We start from the raw sequence: 24,074 nt of genomic DNA, 5'->3' as shown, positions 1-24,074 counted from the left end.
AAAACGCTGCAGTATACATGCCAGGCCAGTAGGTGGCGGTGTGAAACTTACGCTTCATTCTACAGAGCGGCAATGTATAAACAAACAAAATGGCAACTGCATGAACGTTTGTCTGGACGGACGACGAGATGGAGTTGCTACAGTAAATCTACACTATGATGAAGAAGCGTTGATAAATTCAACAGGGTGAGCGGCACAAACAGAGCTCGGGAGTCCACCATTGTTGTTGTGATGGTCGACTTTCTCGCGCATTTCTAGTGACTGGAACCGTAATGCACATGTGCAAAAAGTCCCCGTTTTCAGAGGAACTGCATATTACAAGTTTACATGACAACGGAGACGGTGCAGTTTCCAAAAAATTGCACTCTGGAACCCGTTTTCAAAACGCTGCTGTCGTGTAAACGATTGGCCATAACGCAGCTAAAGTTTAACATTTTCAGTTGAAATTGTTGTCTTATAAACAGGGCCTTAGTCTTGAGATGAAAATGCTTGTTAGTTTTGGTCACATTTTACTCATTTTTATTTTTTTTGTCTTAGTCTAGTTTTAGTCGACAAAAATTCAAACCATTTTAGTCAACTTTCAGTCATTATATTTTCTATGCATTATTAATTTTTTTTTTATCTTTAAACTAACCCAGTGAGGGTAATTTGTGTTTCAAAAATTAGAATCAAGGTGACAGGTAGTATAAAAACTTCAGACAATTTTTTTTCTGCAACTACAAATAATTGCTCCATACTTACTATCATTTCTCCAGCAGTTCTTTGACAGGTTTACCATTTACTTACAACACAGCTACATTCACAGATAACTGAGCCTTCCACCTGCCTGGGCATCAAACCATAAAACTTCTCCAGTCCGGACTGAGTGGAGTCCTACGGAGATCAACAATGAAGTCCGACGGCCGGTTGCTGTTTGCTCCACTGCCGTTCAGTGGCTAATGAGAGGAGCTAACTGCTAACAGCCACCACTGCAACTAACAAACTCCACAAATCCATTCAGCAGCTCCACCATCCACAGTCAGATACACATGGCTGATTATTTACAGCTGAATAACAGCTTACAACTTGCACCAACGACTGATGCTGCTCCGGTGTGAGTGTTTTTGCTGGCTTGCGAAACATCCTCCAGCAGACTAATTACTGGAGTTAACCAGCCTGTCGCTCATGCAGCATTTGAAGATTACAGACATGGCCGTTTTCAGCTTTCAATGTCCAGTGGTCCAGCGATAACCTTTTCATCCTGTCTTGTCTCATCAGTGAAAATGAAACATTAATTCTGTCTTATTTGTTATTATCAAGATCTATTTTTAGCTTGTGATCGTTGTGCTTTCGTCATGGAAAAAGGTTGTTGACTTAAGATTTTCCATTATTATCCTCCTAAGTTAGAAATGTAATTTGTTTCTAGGCTAAGTATAAAGAAAACAGAGACAGTGTTGAATTGATGGGCTTCTTTAAATTCATTGTTAAAACTAGAACAATCTCTTTTAGTCAGTGAAAAGGTGAGCATGTAAAAAAGTACAATTCTGCAAGTTATAAAATGTGTTGGAATGGCAGCACGAGTAAAAGAGAGTGCTTAAGTCAGTGAATTGAAGGGCTAAAGTCTCTTCCAGTAACAGCTAACTAAAGTTTGCTAACATAACCTAACATTACCCATGATTGGTCATAAAGAAAATAAACCTGCTGTAGCAGCATTTTATTACCAGTATGCATAAAAGTCTCTTTCACTGGCTGCGCGAACATTCTGCGCAATCACTGCCAGGTTAGGAAACATTTCAGCATTTTCTTTCCACCACCATAAAATGATCAAAAGGATCCTCTTTGGGTGTCTTGAACACGTTGTAGGCTGCCACCTCATCCTCGGCCTGCAAAGTTTCGTGGCTGTAGTCCTCCATGTTGGTGCCGAATGTGACAACAAGTCAAAGGTTTGACTTGTGTCATTGACTTTCAAAATGAAAGGAACTGTGGATAATAGTGATTTAGATGTCAAAATATTACACATATACTGCACATCTTTTTCATTTGTTTTATTCTGAAAAATAAAAAATCTATTTTTGTTTTCACCGGCTGCCTGCCCGTGTGTACTAGTTCATTTTTACGTGTGCCCATACTTTTGAATATAATTATATAGATATAAATATATACAAATGTATATACAATTCTGACCTGTCACAAAGCTTTTTCTGGGTTACCCACTGCGTTACTGCGGGTACCTGGCCTGGAGCCGAACTCTGCCTTTCATTTTGTGAGAATACCTTTTGCTCACTAAGAGACAGGTCCTCATGTAATATTAAAGTGATTTATTGAAATTGACATTACTTAGTTTCCATGTCATTGGGCTTGCCCAACAAAATGTAGCAAAATATTTATCTAAATGTAAACACTAGTGCACTGAACACCTTAAGTTATGCAAGCATGCTCACTGTGGGATTTATTTCAGTTCAATTCAAAGGAGCTTTATTGCATGGGAAGTACATTTACATTGCCAAAGCAAGAGCAAATTAAAACTGTTGCCTTTCAGAACTTGGTTACACATCGCTGCTGGTGGGTAACACCTCTGACACACCCACCAAACAAGAAACTTATCTCAAAGTCAGCTGCACAGCGTTTCAACAAACATGTTGAGCCTATGCTGTGTTCCGGATGGCTAAAACAATGATTATTTTACAGTGACAATGCTTTACTCAGTGTAAATCACTGGGCCCGTTTGTTTTGCAGAGAAAGAGACCTCTGTGGATAATTCGGCACCCAAGAAAAAAAACCTCCTGAACAATGAATACTGAAGAATTCTAACCAGGAGAGCTTTCAGCTGGTTGCAATCTGTGTCTTACTGTTAGGCACCACTTACACACAGGACCATTAATTACATGTAGTTCACGCCTCCCTAATACTGAGACTATTGACAGTAGCCTACGGTTAGGCACCAGTAGTTCAACCCTTAAGCTGTAGCAAACGGTGCACACCGCTTACAGGTTAAACGTGCCCCAGCCATGGCCCCAGCTGATTGGCCGTTCATGGCCCGTCTTGTCCAATCACTATGTTTTATTTGCATGTTATGCAATTGGGCCGCCTGTCTGCGCTGCTGGGGGGAGGAAATTAAAGGCAATGCACTCTGACTGATCGCTCTTTCCAGGCGAGCAGAGGGGTACTGGGTCTGCTGGCGGAGTGACGGTAAGGGCACAATATTTTATTGTTTTCCTCTGTTTCAAATTGTTTACATGATGCATAATGCTTATCAAAAAGAGTGCAAACTGCTGGCTGGTCTCCCGCCACACACACACACACACACACACACACACACGCACACACACGCACAAAGATCGTTTGAATTTGCAAAACGAGACTGTTGTTTGCATTAACTGTTGAGGATATTATTATTACAGTTCCACACTGTGGCTGCACATGACTCGATGAAGTATTCGATCATTAATCTGAATGTTGTGTGGTGAAACGGTCTGCCTGAGCATTGTGCCTTCAGTGGGCTGTCAAATCCATTCAACTCATCTGTGCTTTTGATTGGTCCACACCAGAGGCATGAGCTTCAGTGTGGGAGTTGATTAGTTGGCAGAACAGCAGGCCCCGCCCCTCTCTTGTTCGGGGTCAATAAACTGTCAAACAGAGGACCAGTCACGATTACTGAGCACCTTCTGTAGAATGAATCGGTAGAATGGGTGCGTCTTAATCATCACACAAGTGTTTTTATAACGTTTTATAAAGTCAAACTGTAGGATGACAAACGATATGCAAAATATGTTTCTCAGACTGCTTACTACTTAGAAATATATTCCAAATCTATTCACAGCACTGCTATATGGGATAGTAAGGCTGGTCATCTAAGTGTATAAATGTGTACACATGCACAGCATTATTCTTCAAGGTCTTTATGCTGAGGTCATACCATGGTGAAACCACCACAGAGCTGCTCAATTTGCTCTTTGGACTGAGTCAGACAGTTAAGACTTTGCATAAAGTGTGAGTAGAGGCCTTGTGACCTGCTCAGCCTTAACCACAGAGCTATATCATGATGATTTATCATGCATACAGCAGAAGCACAGGTATGGTCTGTCTTGTCTGAACTTGACTGAGAGCACTCTGAAGTCAGTGTGTTGATTGAATTAAGTTAATGGTCTCTTGGAGCTTTAAAGGTCCATTGTGTAACATTTAGTGGGATCTAGCAGTGAGGATTGCAGATTGCAGCCAGCTGAAACTTCTCCCATTCAGAATTACTTTAGTGTTCATTGTTCAGGAGATTTTTACCAGGAGCTGAATTATCCACAGAGGTCTACTCCTCTCCAAAACAAATGGACCAGAGGCCTGTACTACGAATCAGGATTTGGAGTTAGCGCGATAATTTCAGGGTTGACTCTGGGTGTTCAGTACTATGAAGCTGGTTCTCTTTTTACTGGGATAAATCACCCTGGCAACTTATGCTGAACAGCTAATCTGCTCCGGAGCAGGTTAACTTCAGGATATCGAATCACAACCTGTCAACATCCCAAAATCTGACCAGTCAGATCACTGAAGAAAAAAGTATCCATGAATGAAAGTCGGGAGACTTTCATTCAAAGAGGAGTCTATATGCTGTTATAGGTCAGTAGAATCATTTAATATTTCCAAGGCTCTCTTTTCACTGGTTTTAAAACAGAGTACTTACTATATTTTATTCTATTTCTGCCTATATATCCCCCTAAATCCTACACACTGGACCTTTAAGTGTCCTTTGGCCAAAGAAAGATTGGAACTGACTGATATGTTTCAGTTTCCTCATAGTTGCGAAGAACTTGCACATATGAAAAATGATATGCAGGATTTTGAGCCCCAGCCTAAGAAACCCTCACTTACAGTGTAAAAATGTATTTCTTTTTCTCTCATATGTGACATAATCCATATACCACAACCCTGCTGGCTGTCCTGGTGTGTGTTGCTGCCTCTCCAGAACACAGTGAGGTGTGACAATGAAGATTGCAGTGATCGGTCAGAGTCTGTTTGGCCAGGAGGTTTACAAAGAGCTGAGGAAGGATGGCCACACCATCGTAGGAGTCTTCACCATCCCTGACAAGGATGGCAAGGCTGACCCACTGGGTGAGAACTTCACTGACTGACCACAGTTTAGCTTTGCTGTTAGTGCATGGCTGTAGGAGCAGTTAAAGTAAAATATTAATGGAAATACTGTCTTCCCTCTCACTGAAAGCAAGCATGCCTGCCATGAATAGACTCAGGATGGTGCCAAATGAAATTTGGACTCTTACATCACGGCTTTTATCACTTTGGCCCACCTAACTAGAAAACTCAATATAGCCGTCCTGTCAAAGTTGCATTGTCATCAGGATTTGTGGCCAAGTGCAGTGTGTCACCATCTACGAAATTGCTGTCTTTATATCTAATGATACAGATTGTCATCTTTATACTCGGACAGTAATAGGCAATAACATGTCTATATTTGGATTTACAGCACTGTAGAAAAAGGGGGAAGAGCTAGAGATTAATATAGTTTTTAATGTCTATGAGTACTACGAATTCCAACATTCTCCATGACATAGAGGATATGCTCTTTGAATATATAAATGTTGATTTTTGGATTTGTCAGTATGAGCTGCTTGTATTTTCTGATGGAGATAGCTTAAAAGGCGTGGAGGCATGGGAGAAAAACATCCTTACCAATTCAAGATAGCACACAGTGAGTAGGCTGATTGATAGTAGGGATGCACAATATTGTATTTTTTGATGATATCCAACATGTTGATACATAACAACTTATTTATCTGATATCCGATACTGATACTGATATATCCATTTTTTCCCCACCTACTTTTAGTGATCATCAAGTCTATTCTGTAGTGGACTTAACATCATATTATGCATGCATACTCTTATTGTGATGACCCACTAGCAGATGGAGACATGAAACAGAATACTTTTCAATGCATGAAATATTCATTTATTGTGCAAAATGAGAAAAAGCATGTTGGCCAATTAAGAGTTTATTTAAAAGCTGATATTTGCTGATACCGATGGCGCGCCCAGAATGACCAATTGGATATTTAAATGAAAATCAGCAGGGTTTGCAGATTTTCTCTGTTTCACATTCCCTGAATACCTTCTGGGTTTTGGGCTGTTGGTCAGTCAAAACAACTATTTGAATACATTACCTTGAAGTCTGATAGGCATTCTTCACTATTTTGACAATAACGTGATGAACTAAACAAATAATCAAGATTAATTCATGATAAAAATCATTTAAAAGCATTTTTGTAAGGCACAGTTTAATCTTCTTTTTCTCACACAGCAACTGAGGCAGAGAAGGATGGTGTTGTTGTCTTCAAGTTCCCCCGCTGGCGTGTGAAGGGCCAGGCGATTCCAGAGGTGGTGGCTCAGTATAAGGCCACTGGTGCCGAGCTCAATGTCCTGCCCTTCTGCTCCCAGTTCATCCCCATGGAGGTCATCGACCATCCCAAACACGGCTCCATCATCTACCACCCCTCCCTGCTGCCTCGCCACAGGGGAGCCTCAGCTATCAACTGGTGAGTCATGTGGTGATCTTTAGGTTGGGGTTGGCATGGTGACAAGTTCAGTGTTTTACCTGCTGTGTCTGGCACACAGGACCCTGATCCATGGGGACCAAAAAGGCGGGTTCACAGTGTTCTGGGCTGATGATGGACTGGACACCGGACCCATTCTGCTGCAGAGGGAGTGTGATGTTGAACCCAACGACACTGTCAACACTATCTACAAGAGGTTTCTCTTCCCAGAGGGAGTCAAAGGCACTGTAAGTGTTCTGATGGGGCAATGCATTGTGGGTGGAGAAAACACAGGCTGTGTTGTGGTGGTGTAGGCTGAGCCAGGTGGTAAAAAAAAGTATGGTATGGTATGCAGAGAAAACATGTATATTATAAAGACATTCCATGCACTTATTGTGAATTAGGTGTGTATATGTGGTGTAACCCCAAAATACACATTTACATGAATGGAAAAGCATACCAGGAACTCATGGGAGCCTTTGCTCTCGCCTGCTGTAGTTAAACTTTAACATGCTTTTGTTTTGCCTCAGAGGTTAAAGTGTGTGATCAGCTACACTCTCAGTCTGTCTGGAGCAGCAATACTCAACTTATAGCCCATGGGCCAAATTTGGCCCGTGGTAGGGTGTTGAGTTAGCCTGGAAATCCAGAGCCAAATCTAGAAGGATTTAGGGTCTGGCTATGAGTAATGAAAATGGCCCAACTCGGGGGGCGGCACCAAGCGTGCATTTGTAAATATCACTGCACACAATTGGATAACACTACGACCAATCAGAACAATACACGGGGTGACGTATCCAGAGCTTAGCTACCAGCGGAGCTAACTGGTAGATTAGACTCTTGCCGTATCCGGTTGGCAAAACAGCAAAAACATCCTTCTTGCAAAGGAAAGACTCGAGCACCGTCTTCTGTTCCTCTTTTAGAGAAAAAGCCAAGTCTAACTCGTTCATTGTAGCGGCCAAAGCCGTTTCAATCAACTGGTGTTCATCCGTAGCCATCTTGCAATGTTTACTGACTGATTCCGGACTTCGTCGTTGCAGCGCTGTCGTCATCTGTTTAGCTCGCCTCTGGCCTGCCTATATCAGATACACCGATGTGATTGGTGCAGCTCGGTTTCATGAGCATAGGTAATGAGCATCATTACTGATTGCCAGAGTGACTCGCTGAGCAAATTCAAATTGTGCTCTCGCAAGACCTCTGGATTTCCAGGGTAGTGCTGAGTGGCTTGTCGACTTTGTTCTAATTCTCAGAGAAAATGAAGTGATATACACTGGGAATATTTTTTATCGAAAAGTTAAAAAAGAAAATTTGGAAAATGCATGAATGACCAGACAGTACAGATGTACAGTATTTTAGAAAGAAACTTGTTGTGGTTCCAGGTGGATGCTGTGAGGCTGATTGCAGAAGGGAAGGCCCCGAGAATCACCCAGCCAGAGGAGGGAGCCACATATGAGTGCATTCAGAAGAAAGACAATGCCAAGGTAATAACTTTGTGTGTGTTGGGGGTTTATTGTCATTACAAACAGTAATTTAGAATTAATACAGTTAGTAATAAATAACTAAATAAGTATATAAGTCTGGATCTAAACATCAAATAAAAATCTCTGTGTATGGAGCTTTCATACAAAATGGTCATCAGAGATAAGCAGCATTTCTGTTACTTGTACTTGAAACATGTATTTCAGTTACCTTTGAGTATTTTGTAATTGGTAAAACAGTGAAATTAAATTTGAAATAAGATACCTTAGAGTGGAGTAATTTTGTATTTTCGAAAGGATTCATAAGACTAGATCCAAATCTGGTATATGGATGCACTGTGTATGAAACACTGGGGGCGGCAGTAGCTCAGTCTGTGGAAACTTGGCTTGGGAACATTCCAAGTATGGAATGTGGACTGGCAGCCGGAGAGGTGCCAGTTCACCTCCAGGACACTGATGAGGTGCCCTTAAGCAAGGCTCCAAACCCCCAAACTGCCCCAGTGGCGCCATTCATGGCTGACTCTGCACTACCTCCATGTTGCATGTGTACGCTGTAGGGGTGAGGGGGAAAAATTGATACAGCCTAGTATCGCAATATTTTTGTGTGGCATTATCATATTGTTACACAGACACCAAGTATCAATTTTTTTTTAGAAATTATTAATATTACAAATACAGTACTACTAATTTAATATAACCCATTGCCTTTTCAGTGTACTAGATACATTTTGCTGCAATAAAAATGGCTGAAGTGAGATGAACATAATAACTGTATTTTACACGATAAAACTGTTGATGTTGCCAAAGTTTTTGGGGACATAATTTGCAGTTGAAGAAAGTTAATAAATTGCAGTATATCACAACACATTTAAAATCACAATAGTATTGTATTGTGACTTACGTATTGTGATAATATCATATTGTGGGGCCTCTGGTGATTCCCATCCCTAGTGAAGACACATTTCAACCGCCAACTGCCTGAAAAAATTGCGTAGATTGACAAATAATCAAGTAAGTTATTTGAAATGAGGACTTTTAATTTGAAACAGGAGGTGGCAGCATTCACTCAGTCATGGACTTACAGACTTTCACCAGTGCAACAGTCACAGTTTTAATTTAGTGTATATTCCATGTGAAGACATGATGACAGCAGCTTCCTCTGTTGGCAGATTGACTGGAACCAGTCTGCTGAGGCTCTCCACAACTGGATCAGAGGAAATGACAAAGTGCCTGGAGCCTGGGCTGAGGTTGATGGACAGGTAACACAACACGTCTGGATGCTAGAACAGAATTCACACCATCCATTAATACATAAAATATCTTAAATATTGATTTACTATAGGATTTACTTTACTTACTTGGTAATGATAATGACTGCCAGTGATTATAATTAAAGCTGGGGGGGTTGAAGGTGGAATAGGGATGTTCTCTGCGAGGTTGGTTTGGGATAGGGAGACACAGTGTGGGGGTTCTATCTCAGGCATTTTCAGCACAAGCTGATTACAGGCCCCAGACAGTACTTAGAACAAGACATGGGAGAGGTATGCATCACATTGAAGAAGAAGGGAGGAGAGGATGAGGGGAGGTGTGTAAGGGTAAGCAGATGGGGTTGGGATGAGAAATAGAGGATGGTGGATGAAGGAAAGGGAAAGAGGGGAGAAATCTGAGACAAAGATAGCAGTGATGAGTTGACCAGGTATAAGTAGGCTTGGCAGGTAATTAAAGGTGTGGTTGAGGCGTGGTCCTGCTCCTGAACCTAAGTTAACAAATTAACTTCATATCTGTCTGATGTGAGAGTCCAATGTCTTTCTGACATATTACCATCCAAGGTAGGGACATGTCTTGCCAAAAGCTTGAACAGTTTAGCTTATTTCATGTTCTGTAATTCTGTTTTTCTTAATGCTATGCAAGCAGCTATAGCTGAGTTATTGAGTGTTAAACTTAAAAAGATCTTTGCTTACTGAGTCCTGAGTATTTAATGACAAAGAGAAATACTGGTAAATACATTCAAATAATCAGGTGTATTGTGCAGAGATTGCCAGAAACTAAGTGAAAACAAAATGACGTATTGTCTTTACCTGTCTTGTGTCTGTCCTCTTGCAGAAAGTGACTTTTTATGGCTCATCTCTGGTGGATAATGGCACCTCAGCTAACGGTCAGCCCCTGGAGATCATTGGAGCCAGCCGCCCCGGTATCGTCACAAAGGCAGGCCTGGTGCTGTTTGGCAATGACAACAAGGCCGTAAGTCAACGAAGAGCTGCTGCTTCTTCTTCTTCTTCCTCTGCTTCTTTGAGGTCTAATGGAAGCTTGTATCCTCTGACTGGGGTAGAAGTTTACAATCCACTTCAGTCACATTTGTCCTTGTGTCTTGTTCGATCTATATGATAACCACTTTTCCTAGTATTTTGTGAAGGATTCCTCCTTCATTTTCACCTTGTATGTGAATTTCTGCATAACTATAGATATTGTCTATGATGTTCAGCCATTGTTTGAGGTCTGACCAGTTGGGCAAATGGTTCGATATATAGGACGAACAAGGTGGGACTAAGACAGCGACCCTGTCTGGTTCCTCTCTCTAATATAAATCTTTGTGTAAGAGAGCCATTAACTTACGTTGATGATGTTAATGTTAGATTGCTAATGACTGATCGGGTCATGCTCTCTCTTTCTCTGCAGCTGTTGGTAAAGAATCTTCAGTTTGAGGATGGGAAGATGATTGCTGCAGCACAGTATTTCCGCTCAGGGGGCAGTGCAGCTGTGGAGCTCACCGAGGAGGAGAAAACCTTTGCTGAACAGATGAGGGTAGGACCTCTCCTCCCACAGATTCTAGGGAAGCTGAAAAAAATCTGAGAGGTTGCCAAAAAATGTGTATCTGTCCACTAAAAAAATATCCCGGGTTGACTTTTAATAAATGTCTCCTCACAGGCAGTGTGGCAGAGTATTCTGACTAATGTCAGTCAGATCCAAGACTCCACAGATTTCTTTAAGTGCGGTGCTGCTTCCATGGATGTAGTCAGGTAATCAAAGGAGGATAGGATTAATTACTTTCTGATCTAGAATTAATTCAATTTATCTCATACACTATAGACATTTAGCTGCCTTTGAAATAAAATGCTGCTGTGGCAGTCTCTGTGGTGTGATTAAGTTGATCCAACCCTGCAAAAAAGTGAAGTAGTGTGGTTCTTTCACAAAAAACCCACTATTTTTCAGATTTTTATACCTCTGTGTCGACGATAGCTGTGGCCAGTGGCATAAAAAGGTCAGGGTCAGTGTGACATCAGTCACTATGTCCGCCTATCCCATCCTTGTGAACACGATATCTCAAGGGAATTTCTTCAAATTTGGCACAAACATTCACTTGGACTTGGTTGTTGAAGGTCTAGGTCGCTGTGACCTTGCATCAGTCTCATTTTCATTTTCATGTTTATTTGATAGGGACAGATACATATACATAGAGGATTGCACAGAAATTAACCAATGCAATGTATCACAGCATTTATAGCTACTCCTAATTTCCAATGCCCGTCCCTAGAAGAGCCTTTAAGTCTCATTCTTGTGAACGTGATATAGCAAGAACACCTTCAAAGGAATCTCTTTAAATTTGACACAAACATCCACTTAGACTGAAGAATGAACTCATTAGAATTTTGTAGTGGAAGATCAAAAGTCAAGGTCAGTGTGACCTCGCAAAATATGCTTTTGGCCATAACTCAAAAATTCATATGCCAATTATGACAAAACATCACACAAATGTCTAATAGGATATAGTAATGAAGTGATGATGTTTTGTATCCAAAAGGTCAAAGGTAAACGTCACTGTGACATCATAATGTTCTGCATTTAACACTTTTCTAGCCGTTATTCAACCTCCTATCTCAGGAGCAGTAGGGGAAATATTTGGTCAGATACTGAGTTGGTGACACTCCTCTTGATACTGTGCTGATTGTATAGATCTTCTGTGCTGTCAAGTGGACAATGGGTGTGAGGCAGCCACATTTCTCAGACATGGATGTGACGTGTATGAGAAACTTGACTGGTGCCCAGAGGCATACAACACAGGGGTGGAAATTCTAGTTTTTCCTGATAAATTTGTGACTTAAATCTCAGAGATCTATGTTTTTATCTCGTAAATGTATAACTTTAATCTCAGAAAGTCTGAATTTCAATAGAAATATGGCCCTTATTTGCCATTGTAGTAGTATAATAGAATAGTGGCTGTGCTAGTTTCATTATGTCTGGGTCATTATAAACAAGAAATCCCATTAAATACATTTTCCTTCTCCTGTACTTGCTTCTGATTCCCTCTTCTCTTCCCCTGTTGCCATCTTCAGGCTGGTGGAGGAGGTGAAGCTTCGGGCCAGTAACTGCCAGCTGCAAAACGAGGACGTGTACATGAACTGCACTTTCCAGGATTTTATCCAGATGTGTGTCAGGAAGCTCCGAGGGGAGGACGATGAAGAGGAACTGGTCATTGACTATGTAAATGCAGTTGACTGCGTTTAAATTCAGAGAGAACTGCTGTTACTGGCTTGTGTTTGTTACTGATAGTGATACTGCCCCTGGGAAGACAACATGCTGACCCTTGTCATGTGCACTGTTTAATTCCTCAGGTGGAGAAGAACATCAACAACATGACCATAAAGATGCCTCATCAGCTGTTCATTAATGGAGAGTTTGTTGATGCAGAGGGAGGAAAGACCTACAAGACAATAAACCCCACTGACGGCATGGTAACAAAGTGACAAAATTAATTAACACCAAAATTACTTTTAATACTATGACCACCATATGGCACCATATCCCATGTAAGCCTGTCGTAAACAATGTCTATATATTTTCAAGGCCAAGTAATTATTGTTATTATTTCTTATTTCTGTGGCTGTGTATAGGTTGCTAGGCTACAGGCATTGAAAGGTACTGTACTGTTAGTGCTCATTAGAATATCCGTCAGTCACAATATTAGTTGGAAATAACTTTGACATAATGCAGGTTTTACAGTTTGATTTAGAACTAAATTGAAAAAGACAGAAGTCTCCAGCACCTGTACTCACATTCACATTTTTAAAAAAAGAAAAATCCTCACCAACTAAACTAAGCACAAAAAGTAAGGAAATTTGTGTTTGGTAGATTTTTTTTTGTTGTAACAATGCTTCTTGGCAATAAATTTTAAACCGCTGGAAAGCCTGTTTATTTCCCTTTCACATGGTGCCACATTTGTAAGGAACCTACATTTATGGGATGAGCAGCAGAGCTGAGTATGTGGGTTGAAAAATTTGCCAAATCTTCTCTGCCAATGCCAAACAGCTATTTTTTGCTGTTGCTAGTGACTCTTTTTTTGAGCTTCTGGTACCCTGATTGATGATGATGATGATGATGATCAGGTGATTGGCACCTGATTGTCAGCACCTGTGAGCATGGGCCCTGCCACAGTGGTCAGTTGGTGTCAGCTCCAAGAATCGGCATGCCACGTTTGACTGATCTAGATAGGGCCTATGTGATAGGGCAACTTCAAGCTGGTGTTCTGCAAAACCAAATTGTGGCATTATTTGGAGTGAGCCCTAGTACCATCTGCAAACTGAAGGCCAAGTTCCCTATAACGGGGGATGTCAGAGACAGGCCGCCAAGTGGGCATTCTAAGAAGATGGCACCCCAAGAAGACCGTTTCCTCATCCTGTCAGCATTAAGGAACCGTAGGCAGTCTTCTACGGCTCTCTGCTCAGTCAGTCCGCCATCTGCCATGACTGCCCTTCACCATGAGGCTGGTTTGTGCTGGTGTCGACAACACGTGCACTGGAACCTTAACATGTGGAAAAACATTATGTTTAGCGATGAGTCCAGATTGTGCCTACAGCAGTTGGATTGTAGGGTCAAATTGTGGAGAAGACGGGGAGAACGCTTTGCTGATTGCTGCACTGATAGAGTAACCTCTTTTGGTGGAGGCAGTGTTATGCTGTGGGGCGGCATCTCCCTCACTGGAAAAATGAGGCTTGTCATCATCGGAGGCGATCTCAATGCAGAGAGATATCAAGATGAAATTCTGCAACCAGTGGTAATCCCATATCTCAGTCTGGGACCAAGATGACAACACTCACCCCCACAGAGCGGGGTTTATCAGAGACTACCTCCAGAATTTGGGAGTGGAGAAGATGGAATGGCCTGCCAGCAGTCCTGATCTCAACCCCATTGAACACCTGTGGGATCAGCTTAGGCGTGCTGTTCATGCCAGAGTGACCAACACAACCACTTTGGCTGACTTGTGACAAATGCTGGTTGAAGAATGGGATGCCATCCCACAGCAGTGTGTGACCAGCATGAGAAGAAGGTGCCAGGCTGTTGTTGCTGTGGCTGTGTATGGTTCTTCCACATGCTACTGAGGCTCCTGTTTGTTAAATGAATACATAGAATATGTCTTGTTTCTTTAAACTTCACTCATCCAATCCACCATACAACACCAAACAAGAGTCAACAGCAAAAAAAGCTGTTTGGCATTGACAGAGAAGATTTGGCAAATTTTTCATGGGCGCAACCCACATACTCAGCTCTGCTGCTCATCCCACAAATGCATATTCCTTACAAATGTGGCACCATTTAAAAAGGAAATAAGCAGGCTTTCTAACGGTATAAGATCTATTGCCAAGAAGCATTGTTACAACAAAGAAAGAACCTACCAAACACAAATTTCCTTACTTTTTGTGCTTAGTTTATATTGTTTTAAACCTACAGCCTACCTGATCTGGCAGAGGAATTCTCTCGTACCAGTGTCCTTCCCTCACTGCTGGCTTTGTGATTTTCTGTCCTGTACCTGTCTGTCCTGCAGGCCATCTGTGACGTGTCTCTAGCCCAGATAAGTGATGTGAACAAGGCAGTGGCTGCTGCTAAGGAGGCCTTTGAAGAGGGAGAGTGGGGCAAGATGAACCCACGAGACCGAGGCAGACTCATCTACCGGTCAGTGCACTAAACTGAACTCTGCAGCTTTAAATGTGCAGTGTGTAGGATTTAGGGGGATATATAATAAAATATGTGCAATATAAATTAGATATGTTTTCTGTAGTGTATAATCACCTGAAAACAAGAATTAATATATTTTCATTACCTGAAGTCCCGTTTCCACCAAGCAGTCCAGTATGTTTTTTCCTGTTTCCACTGTGAAAAGATGTGGATGGTACCAATTTCTAACTGTCCCCATTTTTGTCACCCCTAAACCCTTGTGCTTGCCTGAGGACTAAGTGCACAAACCCACTGTTTTTAAATCACAGAGAGAGACTTTCACTCCAGCCTGTCTTATTTTGTTCTGAAAATGTCAGCGTGCAATCCCGTTCTGTGGACGATAAATGAGGTGCAGACTCCCCTCTGTGTCACCGGTGATGAAGAAATACAGAGAGAGCTGGATGGAGCAGTGAGCAATAACAACCCGGCCCACATTTAAGAGTAGAGAGTACTGTTTGCGGTGGAAAAGCTAAATGAACCTAGGGTCTAGGTACCATGTCTGAAGGGTTTCTTTTGGTTCCAGAGGTACTATACCTAAACTGTTTGGTGGAAACGGGGCTTTAGGATGAGGCGTTTATGTCTACGTAGGGAGCAGGTCATCCTCAACATTTGTTCTTGATAGGGACATTTCGCATTTTCGCCTTTTCATGTTTTCTCATTCGTTGGTGACAAGCCCCTCCATAAAGAGCAGTATCAGAAAAACACAAAGTAAAAAAAGTGAAACTGCTTTATTTAGTGTTTTTAGTGGTTTATATTACCGTGTCTCTATGTTCTGGAGAGGAAGAGACTTATGCAGATAATTCAGCTCCTAGTAAAAACTTCATTAACGGCTGGATCTTAACTGACCAGATCTTAACTTACTCAAAAGCACAAATAAACACACCCAAACCTTCACCCAACCCTGCAGGGAGGGGCTGCATTACCAGATTTGGTGTGAATTCGGCTAAAGCTCTGTTGTGGTGTGTGTGTGTGTGTGTGTGTGTGTGTGTGTGTGTGTGTGTGTGTGTGTGTGTGTGTGTGTGGCCGCCTAAGCAATGGAGCAAGTGAAGCAAATGTATCTCACACATTGATGTTTTAATGTGTTGGTTCCTGTCTGCATATCTTGTGTGCGCACAGGGACATGGTATGTGAGTACCACAATACATACTCGCAGCCACTTTCATGTTATTCTACTGTTTGACAGCAGGTGGTGGTAATGTAACAAGAAATGTAGCAACTTGCCAGGAACAATAGTGAAGAAGCCTGCTAGCTAGCAATCATGGATGTGAACAATGCAGCTTTTAAAATATTCCAAAACAGCAAACAAAGATTTTGTTTGATGTTATAAACTCTGTCTCCCCTACGTCCCCACATAACAGACTGGCTGACCTGATGGAGGAGCATCAGGAGGAGCTGGCCACTATCGAAGCAATCGACTCCGGAGCTGTTTACACTCTGGCCCTGAAGACTCATGTGGGCATGTCCATCCAGACCTTCCGCTACTTTGCCGGCTGGTGTGATAAGATCCAAGTAAGACAGCTGTTTTTAAAACCTGGAGGCCAGTGTCACTCATGAAATTAGATCAAACTTACTTTAAACCTGTAAAACCATCAAATATTAGCAGTGTGTGGTTAATCTGTAATAGAATATGGATAAATATGCTGAAATAAATGATGTCATTTTTTTAACAGGGCAGCACCATTCCCATTAACCAGGCCAGACCCAATCGCAACCTCACCTTCACCAAGAAGGAACCAATAGGGTGAGAGAGTGGATTCAGACTCACATGTCTGTACAATTAAACACACACACACACACAGACACACAAACACACACACACACACACACACACACACACATGGTGATCAGGTAGAAAATCACTACATTGCATTGCATGTTTTTATGCCTCCATGCTGGTGCTAGCAGTGGCAGGAGGCATTATGTTTTGGGGTTGTCCGTCCGTCTGTCCGTACATACGTCCCATCCTTGTGAACGTGATATCTCAACAACGCCTTGAGGGAATTTCTTCAAATGTAGCACAAATATCCACTTGGAATCAATGATGAACTGATTAATTTTTGGTGATCATGGGTCAAAGGTCAAGGTCACTGTAACATTGTCTGTCTCATTCTTGTGAACACAATATCTCAAAAACACCTTTGGGGACTTTCTTCAAATTTGGCACAAAGTTGGACCACTTGGACCCGAAGATGAACTGATTCGATTTTGGTGGGCAAAGATGAAAGGTCAAGGTCGCTGTGACCTTGCATCCATCTCATTCTCGTGAACATGATATCTCAGAACAGCTTGAGGGGATTTCTTCAAATTTGACAAAAATATTCACTTGGACTGAAAAATTAACTTAATAGAATTTTGTGGTCAAAAGTCAAGGTCATTGTAAATTTTTAAGGGTAGTAACTCAAGAATTCATACTCTAATTATGACAAAAATTCATACAAACCTTTAATAGAATAAGATAATGAAAAGATGCCATTTTATATCGAAAAGGCCAAAGGTCAGCTTCACTGTGACATCATAGTGTTCTGCATAAAACACTTTTCTGGCCATTATTTAGCAACATATCTCAGGAACAGAAGGGGAGACGTTTGGTCAGATACTGAATTGGTGACACTAATCTTAGGTGCCCATCTCGAAGCTGTGTTGATTGTATAGATCTTCTGTGCTGTTGGGGGGGGGGGCACGAGTGTTGAAAGCTGTGAATGTCAGGAAGGCCGCAGGCCCGGATGGGAGCATCATCACCAGCTCATTGGCGGTTTTCACTAACATCTTCAATCTCTCCCTGGCGCACGCCACTGTCCCAGCCTGCCTAAAAACTGCCACCATCATTCCAGTTCCGAAGCAGACTAACATCAATTCCCCGAATGATTACAGGCCAGTTGCACTGACTTCCATCAACTCAAAGTGCTTTGAAAGACTGGTACTAGGACACATTAAATCGACCCTCCTCCTCCTCACCCTGGACTAGCACCAGTATGCGTATAGGACAAGCAGATCCACTGAGGACGCTTTCACAGCACTCAACACTGCTCTAACACATCTGGAGCAGGGGGGAACATACGTCAGAATGCTGTTTGTAGACTACAGTTCTGCATTTAATACAATCATCCCCAGCAGGCTGGTCTGCAAACTACACCACCTGGGCCTCAGCAACCATCTGTGCTTGTGGATAAAAGACTTTCTTTCCAACCATCCACAGACAGTGAGACTTGGACATTACAACTCTCCAAGCCTGACCCTCAGTTCTGGTGCGCCACAAGGCTGTGTGCTCAGCCCCGCCCTCTACATGCATGACTGTTCACCCACACACCCCCAGAACACAATCATAAAATTTGCAGATGACACCACTGTGGTGGGACTCATCTCCAATAATGACGAAACAGCTTACACAGATGAAGTCTACAAACTTACAATGTGGTGCATGGAGAACAACCTTTTGCTCAACGTCAAGAAGACAAAGGAGCTTCTGACTGACTTCAGACGCCAGCAACAGGAACACCCTCCACTCAGAATAGGAGGAGTAGAGGTGGAGAAGGTCCCTAGTTTTAAATTTCTGGGTGTATGCATCAGGACAGACCTCAGGTGGACAGTGCACTCCTCTGTGATGATGAAGAAAGCTCAACAGAGGATGTACTTTCTCAGGACACTGAGGAAAAACAACTTCTCCGCAGACCTGTCGAAATCTTTCTACTACTGCTCAGTGGAGAGTTCCTATGCTACAGCATCACTGCCTGGTACGGAAACTGTACAGTGGCTGACAAAGCAGCTCTCTAGAGGATGGTTAAAGCTGCACAGAAGATCATCTGTCTCCCCTTGACCCCTCTGGAAGACATCTACAGGGCACTCTGTCACAGCAGAGCTAGCAGGGTTTTAACGGACAATACCCACCCATGCCATCGTCTCTTTACACTGCTCACCTCTGGAAGATGCTACAGGACCCTGAAATGCTGCAGCACCAGATGTAAGAACAGCTTCTACCCCACAGCCATACATGAACTGAATTAATTCCGGTTTGTGACTACAGCTCTTAAAATTTTCTAAAAAGTGACCAGACCATACACAACATTTGTGTCAGAAGCAACAAAAAGTCCTTTCAGCACATGACATGAGCAGACAAAGTTACAGCCTTAAATCACAGTCATCCCACTTTCTGTCCCATATTAACAAATCAATAAATACAGGTACAAACAGGCACTTGTGTCATTAGCATGCACAGATCTTCCCTCTGTTTCCTCTCAGAGTGTGTGCCATCGTGATTCCCTGGAACTACCCTCTGATGATGCTGGCTTGGAAGACAGCAGCCTGCCTGGCAGCCGGAAACACAGTTGTCCTCAAACCTGCTCAGGTCAGCCTCCACACCATCAGTCAGCCTCTGTCCACACAAGACTCAGTAAAAATGACTGTGCAGTCTGCAATGATACTTTTGAAGGGATGAGATTGTGCAGCCATGCTAGCAGCTCTGTGAGGCTGTATGTGGCAGCACGAGATGATGATATATAAAAAATCAGCTGTGACAACTGAATTTGATCAGTTGTCACAATTTATCATGAGGTTGACATGAGAGTATGGAAGCCTCAACAGGCAAGAAAAAAAAAATGTACCAATCCATTTTTAAGTCTGATCTCAAATGTTTTCTGTCCTGTGTGTGCCTTAAAAACGGGCAAGAAAAGGTTTTGCGGGACAATCTGTGTAAGTTCCTTAAAAAAAAAAAAAATTGTTGGTGTAATAGTCATTTCGGTCACAAGAGGCCAAAATGCACCACTACTCTATGTTCTAAGTAGGACTAAAATTCTTTACGTTTTCCTCTAGGTCAGTTTCAATTTCTCCATACACTCAAACAACTCTTATGTCACCTGCCAAAACTTTTTTTTTTTGCCTCTACGTTGACAGCCACAGGTGGAGCCATTATGTCATTCTCAAGAATGCAATATCTCTAGATGGCCTTGAGGGAAATTATTCAAATTTTGCACAAACATCCACTTGGACCCAACAATGAACTGATTAGATTTTGGTGGTCAAAGGTGAAGGTCAACATGACCTAACTCTGTCTCATTCTCATGATATGCGATGTCTCAAGAACACCTTTAGGGAATTTCTTTAAATTTGGAACAACTGTCTACTTGGACAGAAGTAGACGGTTTTTAAAGTCTGTCCCCCATACCTCGCCCCCCTAACTTGAAAAATGATCCTGCAAAACTTTTGTTCTCACCTGGAAAAATTTTTTTCCAGCTGTTTCACAGATAAAAAGAAAAAAGGAACTTAGATTATCCTGGCAAAACTTTCTTTCATCTGTTCTTTCATAATAAACACAGGAGAGAAAACAATTTAGATCAGACTCATCATTAGACTTAGAAAAATGATCACCACGTGTTTTTTTCTTGCTTGCCTCTCAGGGCATCTGTATGAGTGTCTGTTGCTAAAATGAATAAAAACAAGTCATTTGTTTTCAGGTGACTCCACTGACAGCACTTAAGTTTGCTGAGTTGGCAGCAAGGGCAGGACTGCCCAAAGGAGTGATTAATATCCTGCCTGGATCAGGTAGGAACAGACACTTTCAGTCCGGTCAGATAGTCAGTTTGTTTTATGGTAGTTGTTAGCCAGAGGCTTTATGTTTTCCATCAGGCTGTCCCATTTTCGTGAACACAATATCACAAGAAGGCCATGGGGGAATTTCTTCAAATTTAACAAAAACATCCTCTTGGACTCAACAATTATCTGACTAGATTTTGGTGGTCATAGATCAAAGGTCAAGGTCACTGTGACTGTCCTGTTCTTATTAAGGTGATACCTCAAGAACGCCTTGAGGGAAAAAGAATAAAAGTAGGAGGGCAGCGGCGTTCTCAAACAAGTAGTACAAAATAGTGAGAAGGTGCTCTTTGGAAGAAAATGGGGAACTCACCAAAATAAAAAAGGATAAATCCAAGGCACTCTTCAAAAATATATAAAAAGCTTTAATCACAGGGCTAGTTCATTATGGAACAATAAAAACAAGCTTAAAATCAGCCAACATGTTTCGACCAACACACGGTCTTCATCAGGGCTTTACACTGAAAGAAAAACACACCACATATAACACAGGTAGGTGATTAGTAAAATGACACTCAGCTGGTGAGGGAAGCAGCCTTAGGCAATTAGATGGCCAGGTGAGGACTTCAAGATCAACCAATCACGTCAGAGACCAGTAAAGACAACAGAGCATAGAAAAAACACTAATATTGTCCTACATAAACAAAATTTACATAAGAAACATCTACAGAAATGAAAACATGTCAACAGTATCATTAAGACCAGGAAATACCATATCCTGGAACTTATTGATCCAGCGGCTCTCTTTTTGGTTGAGTGTTCTCTGTCTATCGCCTCTTCAAGAGGTTAGAGGTACATGATCTATACCAATAGCTGTAAAAGAGACAGAATCACCATTATGCGTAAAATGTTTCTCTATAGCATACTCACAATTACCAGGTCTCCCAGCATATTTATGTTGAGCCAGTCGGTCCTGTAGACGTCGTTTAGTACGTCCTACATAAAATGCATCACAGATAGAACAAGAAAGTATGTAAATAACAAATGCAGTCTTACAGTTAATAAGGTGCCCAGTGGTATACAGCTGTTGTGTTACTGGGTGAGTGAAACCTTTAGATTTGACTACAATGTCACATTGTTTACAATGGCCACACTTAAAGGTACCAGTAGGTCTTTAGGTAACCATGTAACTTGTTCCTTAGCAGGTAAGTGACTATGCACCAGTCTATCTGCAAGACTGGGAGCTCTCTTAAATGAAAAAACTGGGGGGTTGGAAAGACCTCACTTAAAGTCTCGTCACAAAGGATGAGATCCCAGTTCCTTGTGATTATACTGCTTATAGAGTAAGCCTCAGTACTATCAATTTTCAATCAATTTTATTTATAAAGCCCAATATCACAAATCACAATTTGCCTCACAGGACTTTACAGCATACGACATCCCTCTGTCCTTTGGACCCTCACAGCGGATAAGGAAAAACTCCCCCAAAAAAAACCCCTTTAACGGGGAAAAAACAGTAGAAACCTCAGGAAGAGCAACTGAGGAGGGATCCCTCTTCCAGGACGGACAGACGTGTAATAGATGTCGTACAGAACAGATCAGCAAAATAAATTAACAGTAATCCGTATGACACAATGAGACAGAAAGAGAGACAGAGAGAGAGATGCAGGACAGACGGTAATGACAGTAGCTTACAACAACATTAATGAAAGTAATAATATTATAATTATAGTTCTGGTTACTGTGGTACAGTATGTTGAAATTATATATTAATATCTGATAGTATACATATGTGACAATAATCATATGTGTATAATAACAGTAGAAGTATGATTAATGATCACAGCAGCAGCAGGAGGCATCTGGCAGGACCACGGCAGCAGCACAACCACACACGTCACACTATCCAGGCACCGCTGCGATATGAGTTAATCTGAGAGACAGTGGAGCGCAAAGGCTCCGGAGAAGAAGCCGAGTTAGTGACATCCGGAATGGCCGAGTTAGTAGGTGTATTATGGGGGGTCCTCCGGCAGACTAGGCCTAAGTCAGCCTAACTAGGGGCTGGTACAAGGCAAGCCTGAGCCGGCCCTAACTATAAGCTTTATCAAAGAGGAAAGTCTTAAGTCTAGTCTTAAATGTGGAGACGGTGTCTGCCTCCCGGACGGTAACAGGAAGATGATTCTACAGGAGAGGAGCCTGATAGCTGAAGGCTCTGGCTCCTGATCTACTTTTGGAGACTTTAGGGACCACGAGTAACCCTGCATTCTCTGAGCGCAGAGTTCTGGTGGGATAATATGGCACTATGAGCTCTCTAAGATATGATGGAGCTTGACCATTTAGAGCTTTTTAAGTTAACAGTAGGATTTTAAATACAGTTCTGGATTTTACAGGGAGCCAGTGCAGAGAAGCTAAAACAGGAGAAATATGATCTTGTTTCTTAGTTCCTGTTAGTACACGTGCTGCTGCATTCTGAATTAGCTGCAGAGTTTTTAAGGACTCACTAGAGCTACCTGATAATAGAGAGTTACAGCAGGGTCTGACATTAACGGTTGCCCGAATGCCCGGGGCAAGTAAAAATAGCCGGCGGGCCAGCAGACCCTGTGCAGACATGCCCGATCGGGCAAGTAGCACCGACTCGGACACACACACACACACCGGACAGCCTCTCAGTCCTTACCCACTAACATTAGCTCATGTGCAACACAGGTACCACACAGAAGCTTTTACAAAGGGTCATAATGTGCTTCTAGTGACTGTCAAATCGCCAGCGAAAGATGTTTTAAATGCGGACATGGAGAGCAGAGCGATAGATAAGAACAGCATGCTGCCTGCTCTCATGGGACAAAGATCCTCTGTGAAGAAAGACGGTTCACTCTGCTCTGCCACCAGGAACAAACTGGGAGGCAAAGATCCTCTCTGATGAAGAGGATTCACTTTGCTGCAGGGTTCACCAAAACGTTTTTTTGTTTTTTTCTTTTAATAATTTGAACACACATTAAAGAACATACGAGATCCTGTAGAGAATTAATACATATAATACAATACAATAAACACTGTCAAATGAAATGAAGGAAGAGGATTTTTTTAAAGGCAAATTAAATATTGGGGATTTATGTAAAATATCCATAGAGACATATAAATAATTATATAATCAAAGATATGTAGGTTATGTTAGGTGAATACTCCTGTCAGTGACCCTGACCACTGGCATTGGCAAAAGAACTGGAGTTGGTCCCCGGACGCTGCACTGTGGCTGCCCACTGCTCCCAGTGTATACAGTAGGATGGGTCAAATACAGAGGTCAAATTTCGTTTCAATGTATGTAATGTGCTGAGAAAGGACAATAAAGAATCTTCTTCTAATAATAATTTCTTAATAACTAGGAGATAACAACAGAACAAAGAGATTTCAAAGACTTAAAAAATAAGGGACGTGAATCAAAACAACAAGAAACGAGATATGTCCCCAGTCATGCACACCCAGTTTTAATAAACTCAGTGCTGTTTTTCAACACGTATATTGTTTTGTCTTCATTTTATGTAGTTAGCACATATTGTTATTGCGCCATTTGTTT

The 24,074-nt window shown here is 41.9% G+C and overlaps 1 protein-coding gene across 1 annotated transcript in view; it reads left to right on the top strand.

The window, feature by feature from the left end:
• The first annotated feature begins 3,064 nt into the window (after positions 1-3,064).
• aldh1l1 (aldehyde dehydrogenase 1 family, member L1) overlaps positions 3,065-24,074 on the top strand; it is a 32,940-nt gene continuing 11,930 nt past the window's right edge. The window contains exons 1-16 of the mRNA XM_033627734.2: positions 3,065-3,168; positions 4,934-5,079; positions 6,284-6,518; positions 6,598-6,763; positions 7,892-7,993; positions 9,160-9,249; positions 10,094-10,231; positions 10,667-10,792; positions 10,916-11,007; positions 12,322-12,469; positions 12,601-12,720; positions 14,808-14,935; positions 16,336-16,486; positions 16,648-16,718; positions 19,214-19,319; positions 20,425-20,512. Coding sequence (XP_033483625.2) covers positions 4,953-5,079; positions 6,284-6,518; positions 6,598-6,763; positions 7,892-7,993; positions 9,160-9,249; positions 10,094-10,231; positions 10,667-10,792; positions 10,916-11,007; positions 12,322-12,469; positions 12,601-12,720; positions 14,808-14,935; positions 16,336-16,486; positions 16,648-16,718; positions 19,214-19,319; positions 20,425-20,512 — 1,888 coding nt within the window. The 5' untranslated portion in view covers positions 3,065-3,168; positions 4,934-4,952. The remainder of the gene's footprint in view (positions 3,169-4,933; positions 5,080-6,283; positions 6,519-6,597; positions 6,764-7,891; positions 7,994-9,159; positions 9,250-10,093; positions 10,232-10,666; positions 10,793-10,915; positions 11,008-12,321; positions 12,470-12,600; positions 12,721-14,807; positions 14,936-16,335; positions 16,487-16,647; positions 16,719-19,213; positions 19,320-20,424; positions 20,513-24,074) is intronic.

Source organism: Epinephelus lanceolatus, chromosome 1 (genome assembly GCF_041903045.1).
Source record: "Epinephelus lanceolatus isolate andai-2023 chromosome 1, ASM4190304v1, whole genome shotgun sequence".
NCBI classification, from domain to species: domain Eukaryota; kingdom Metazoa; phylum Chordata; class Actinopteri; order Perciformes; family Serranidae; genus Epinephelus; species Epinephelus lanceolatus.
The sequence above is the reverse complement of the archived record's forward strand: the minus strand, read 5'-3'. Positions and strand labels throughout refer to the sequence as shown.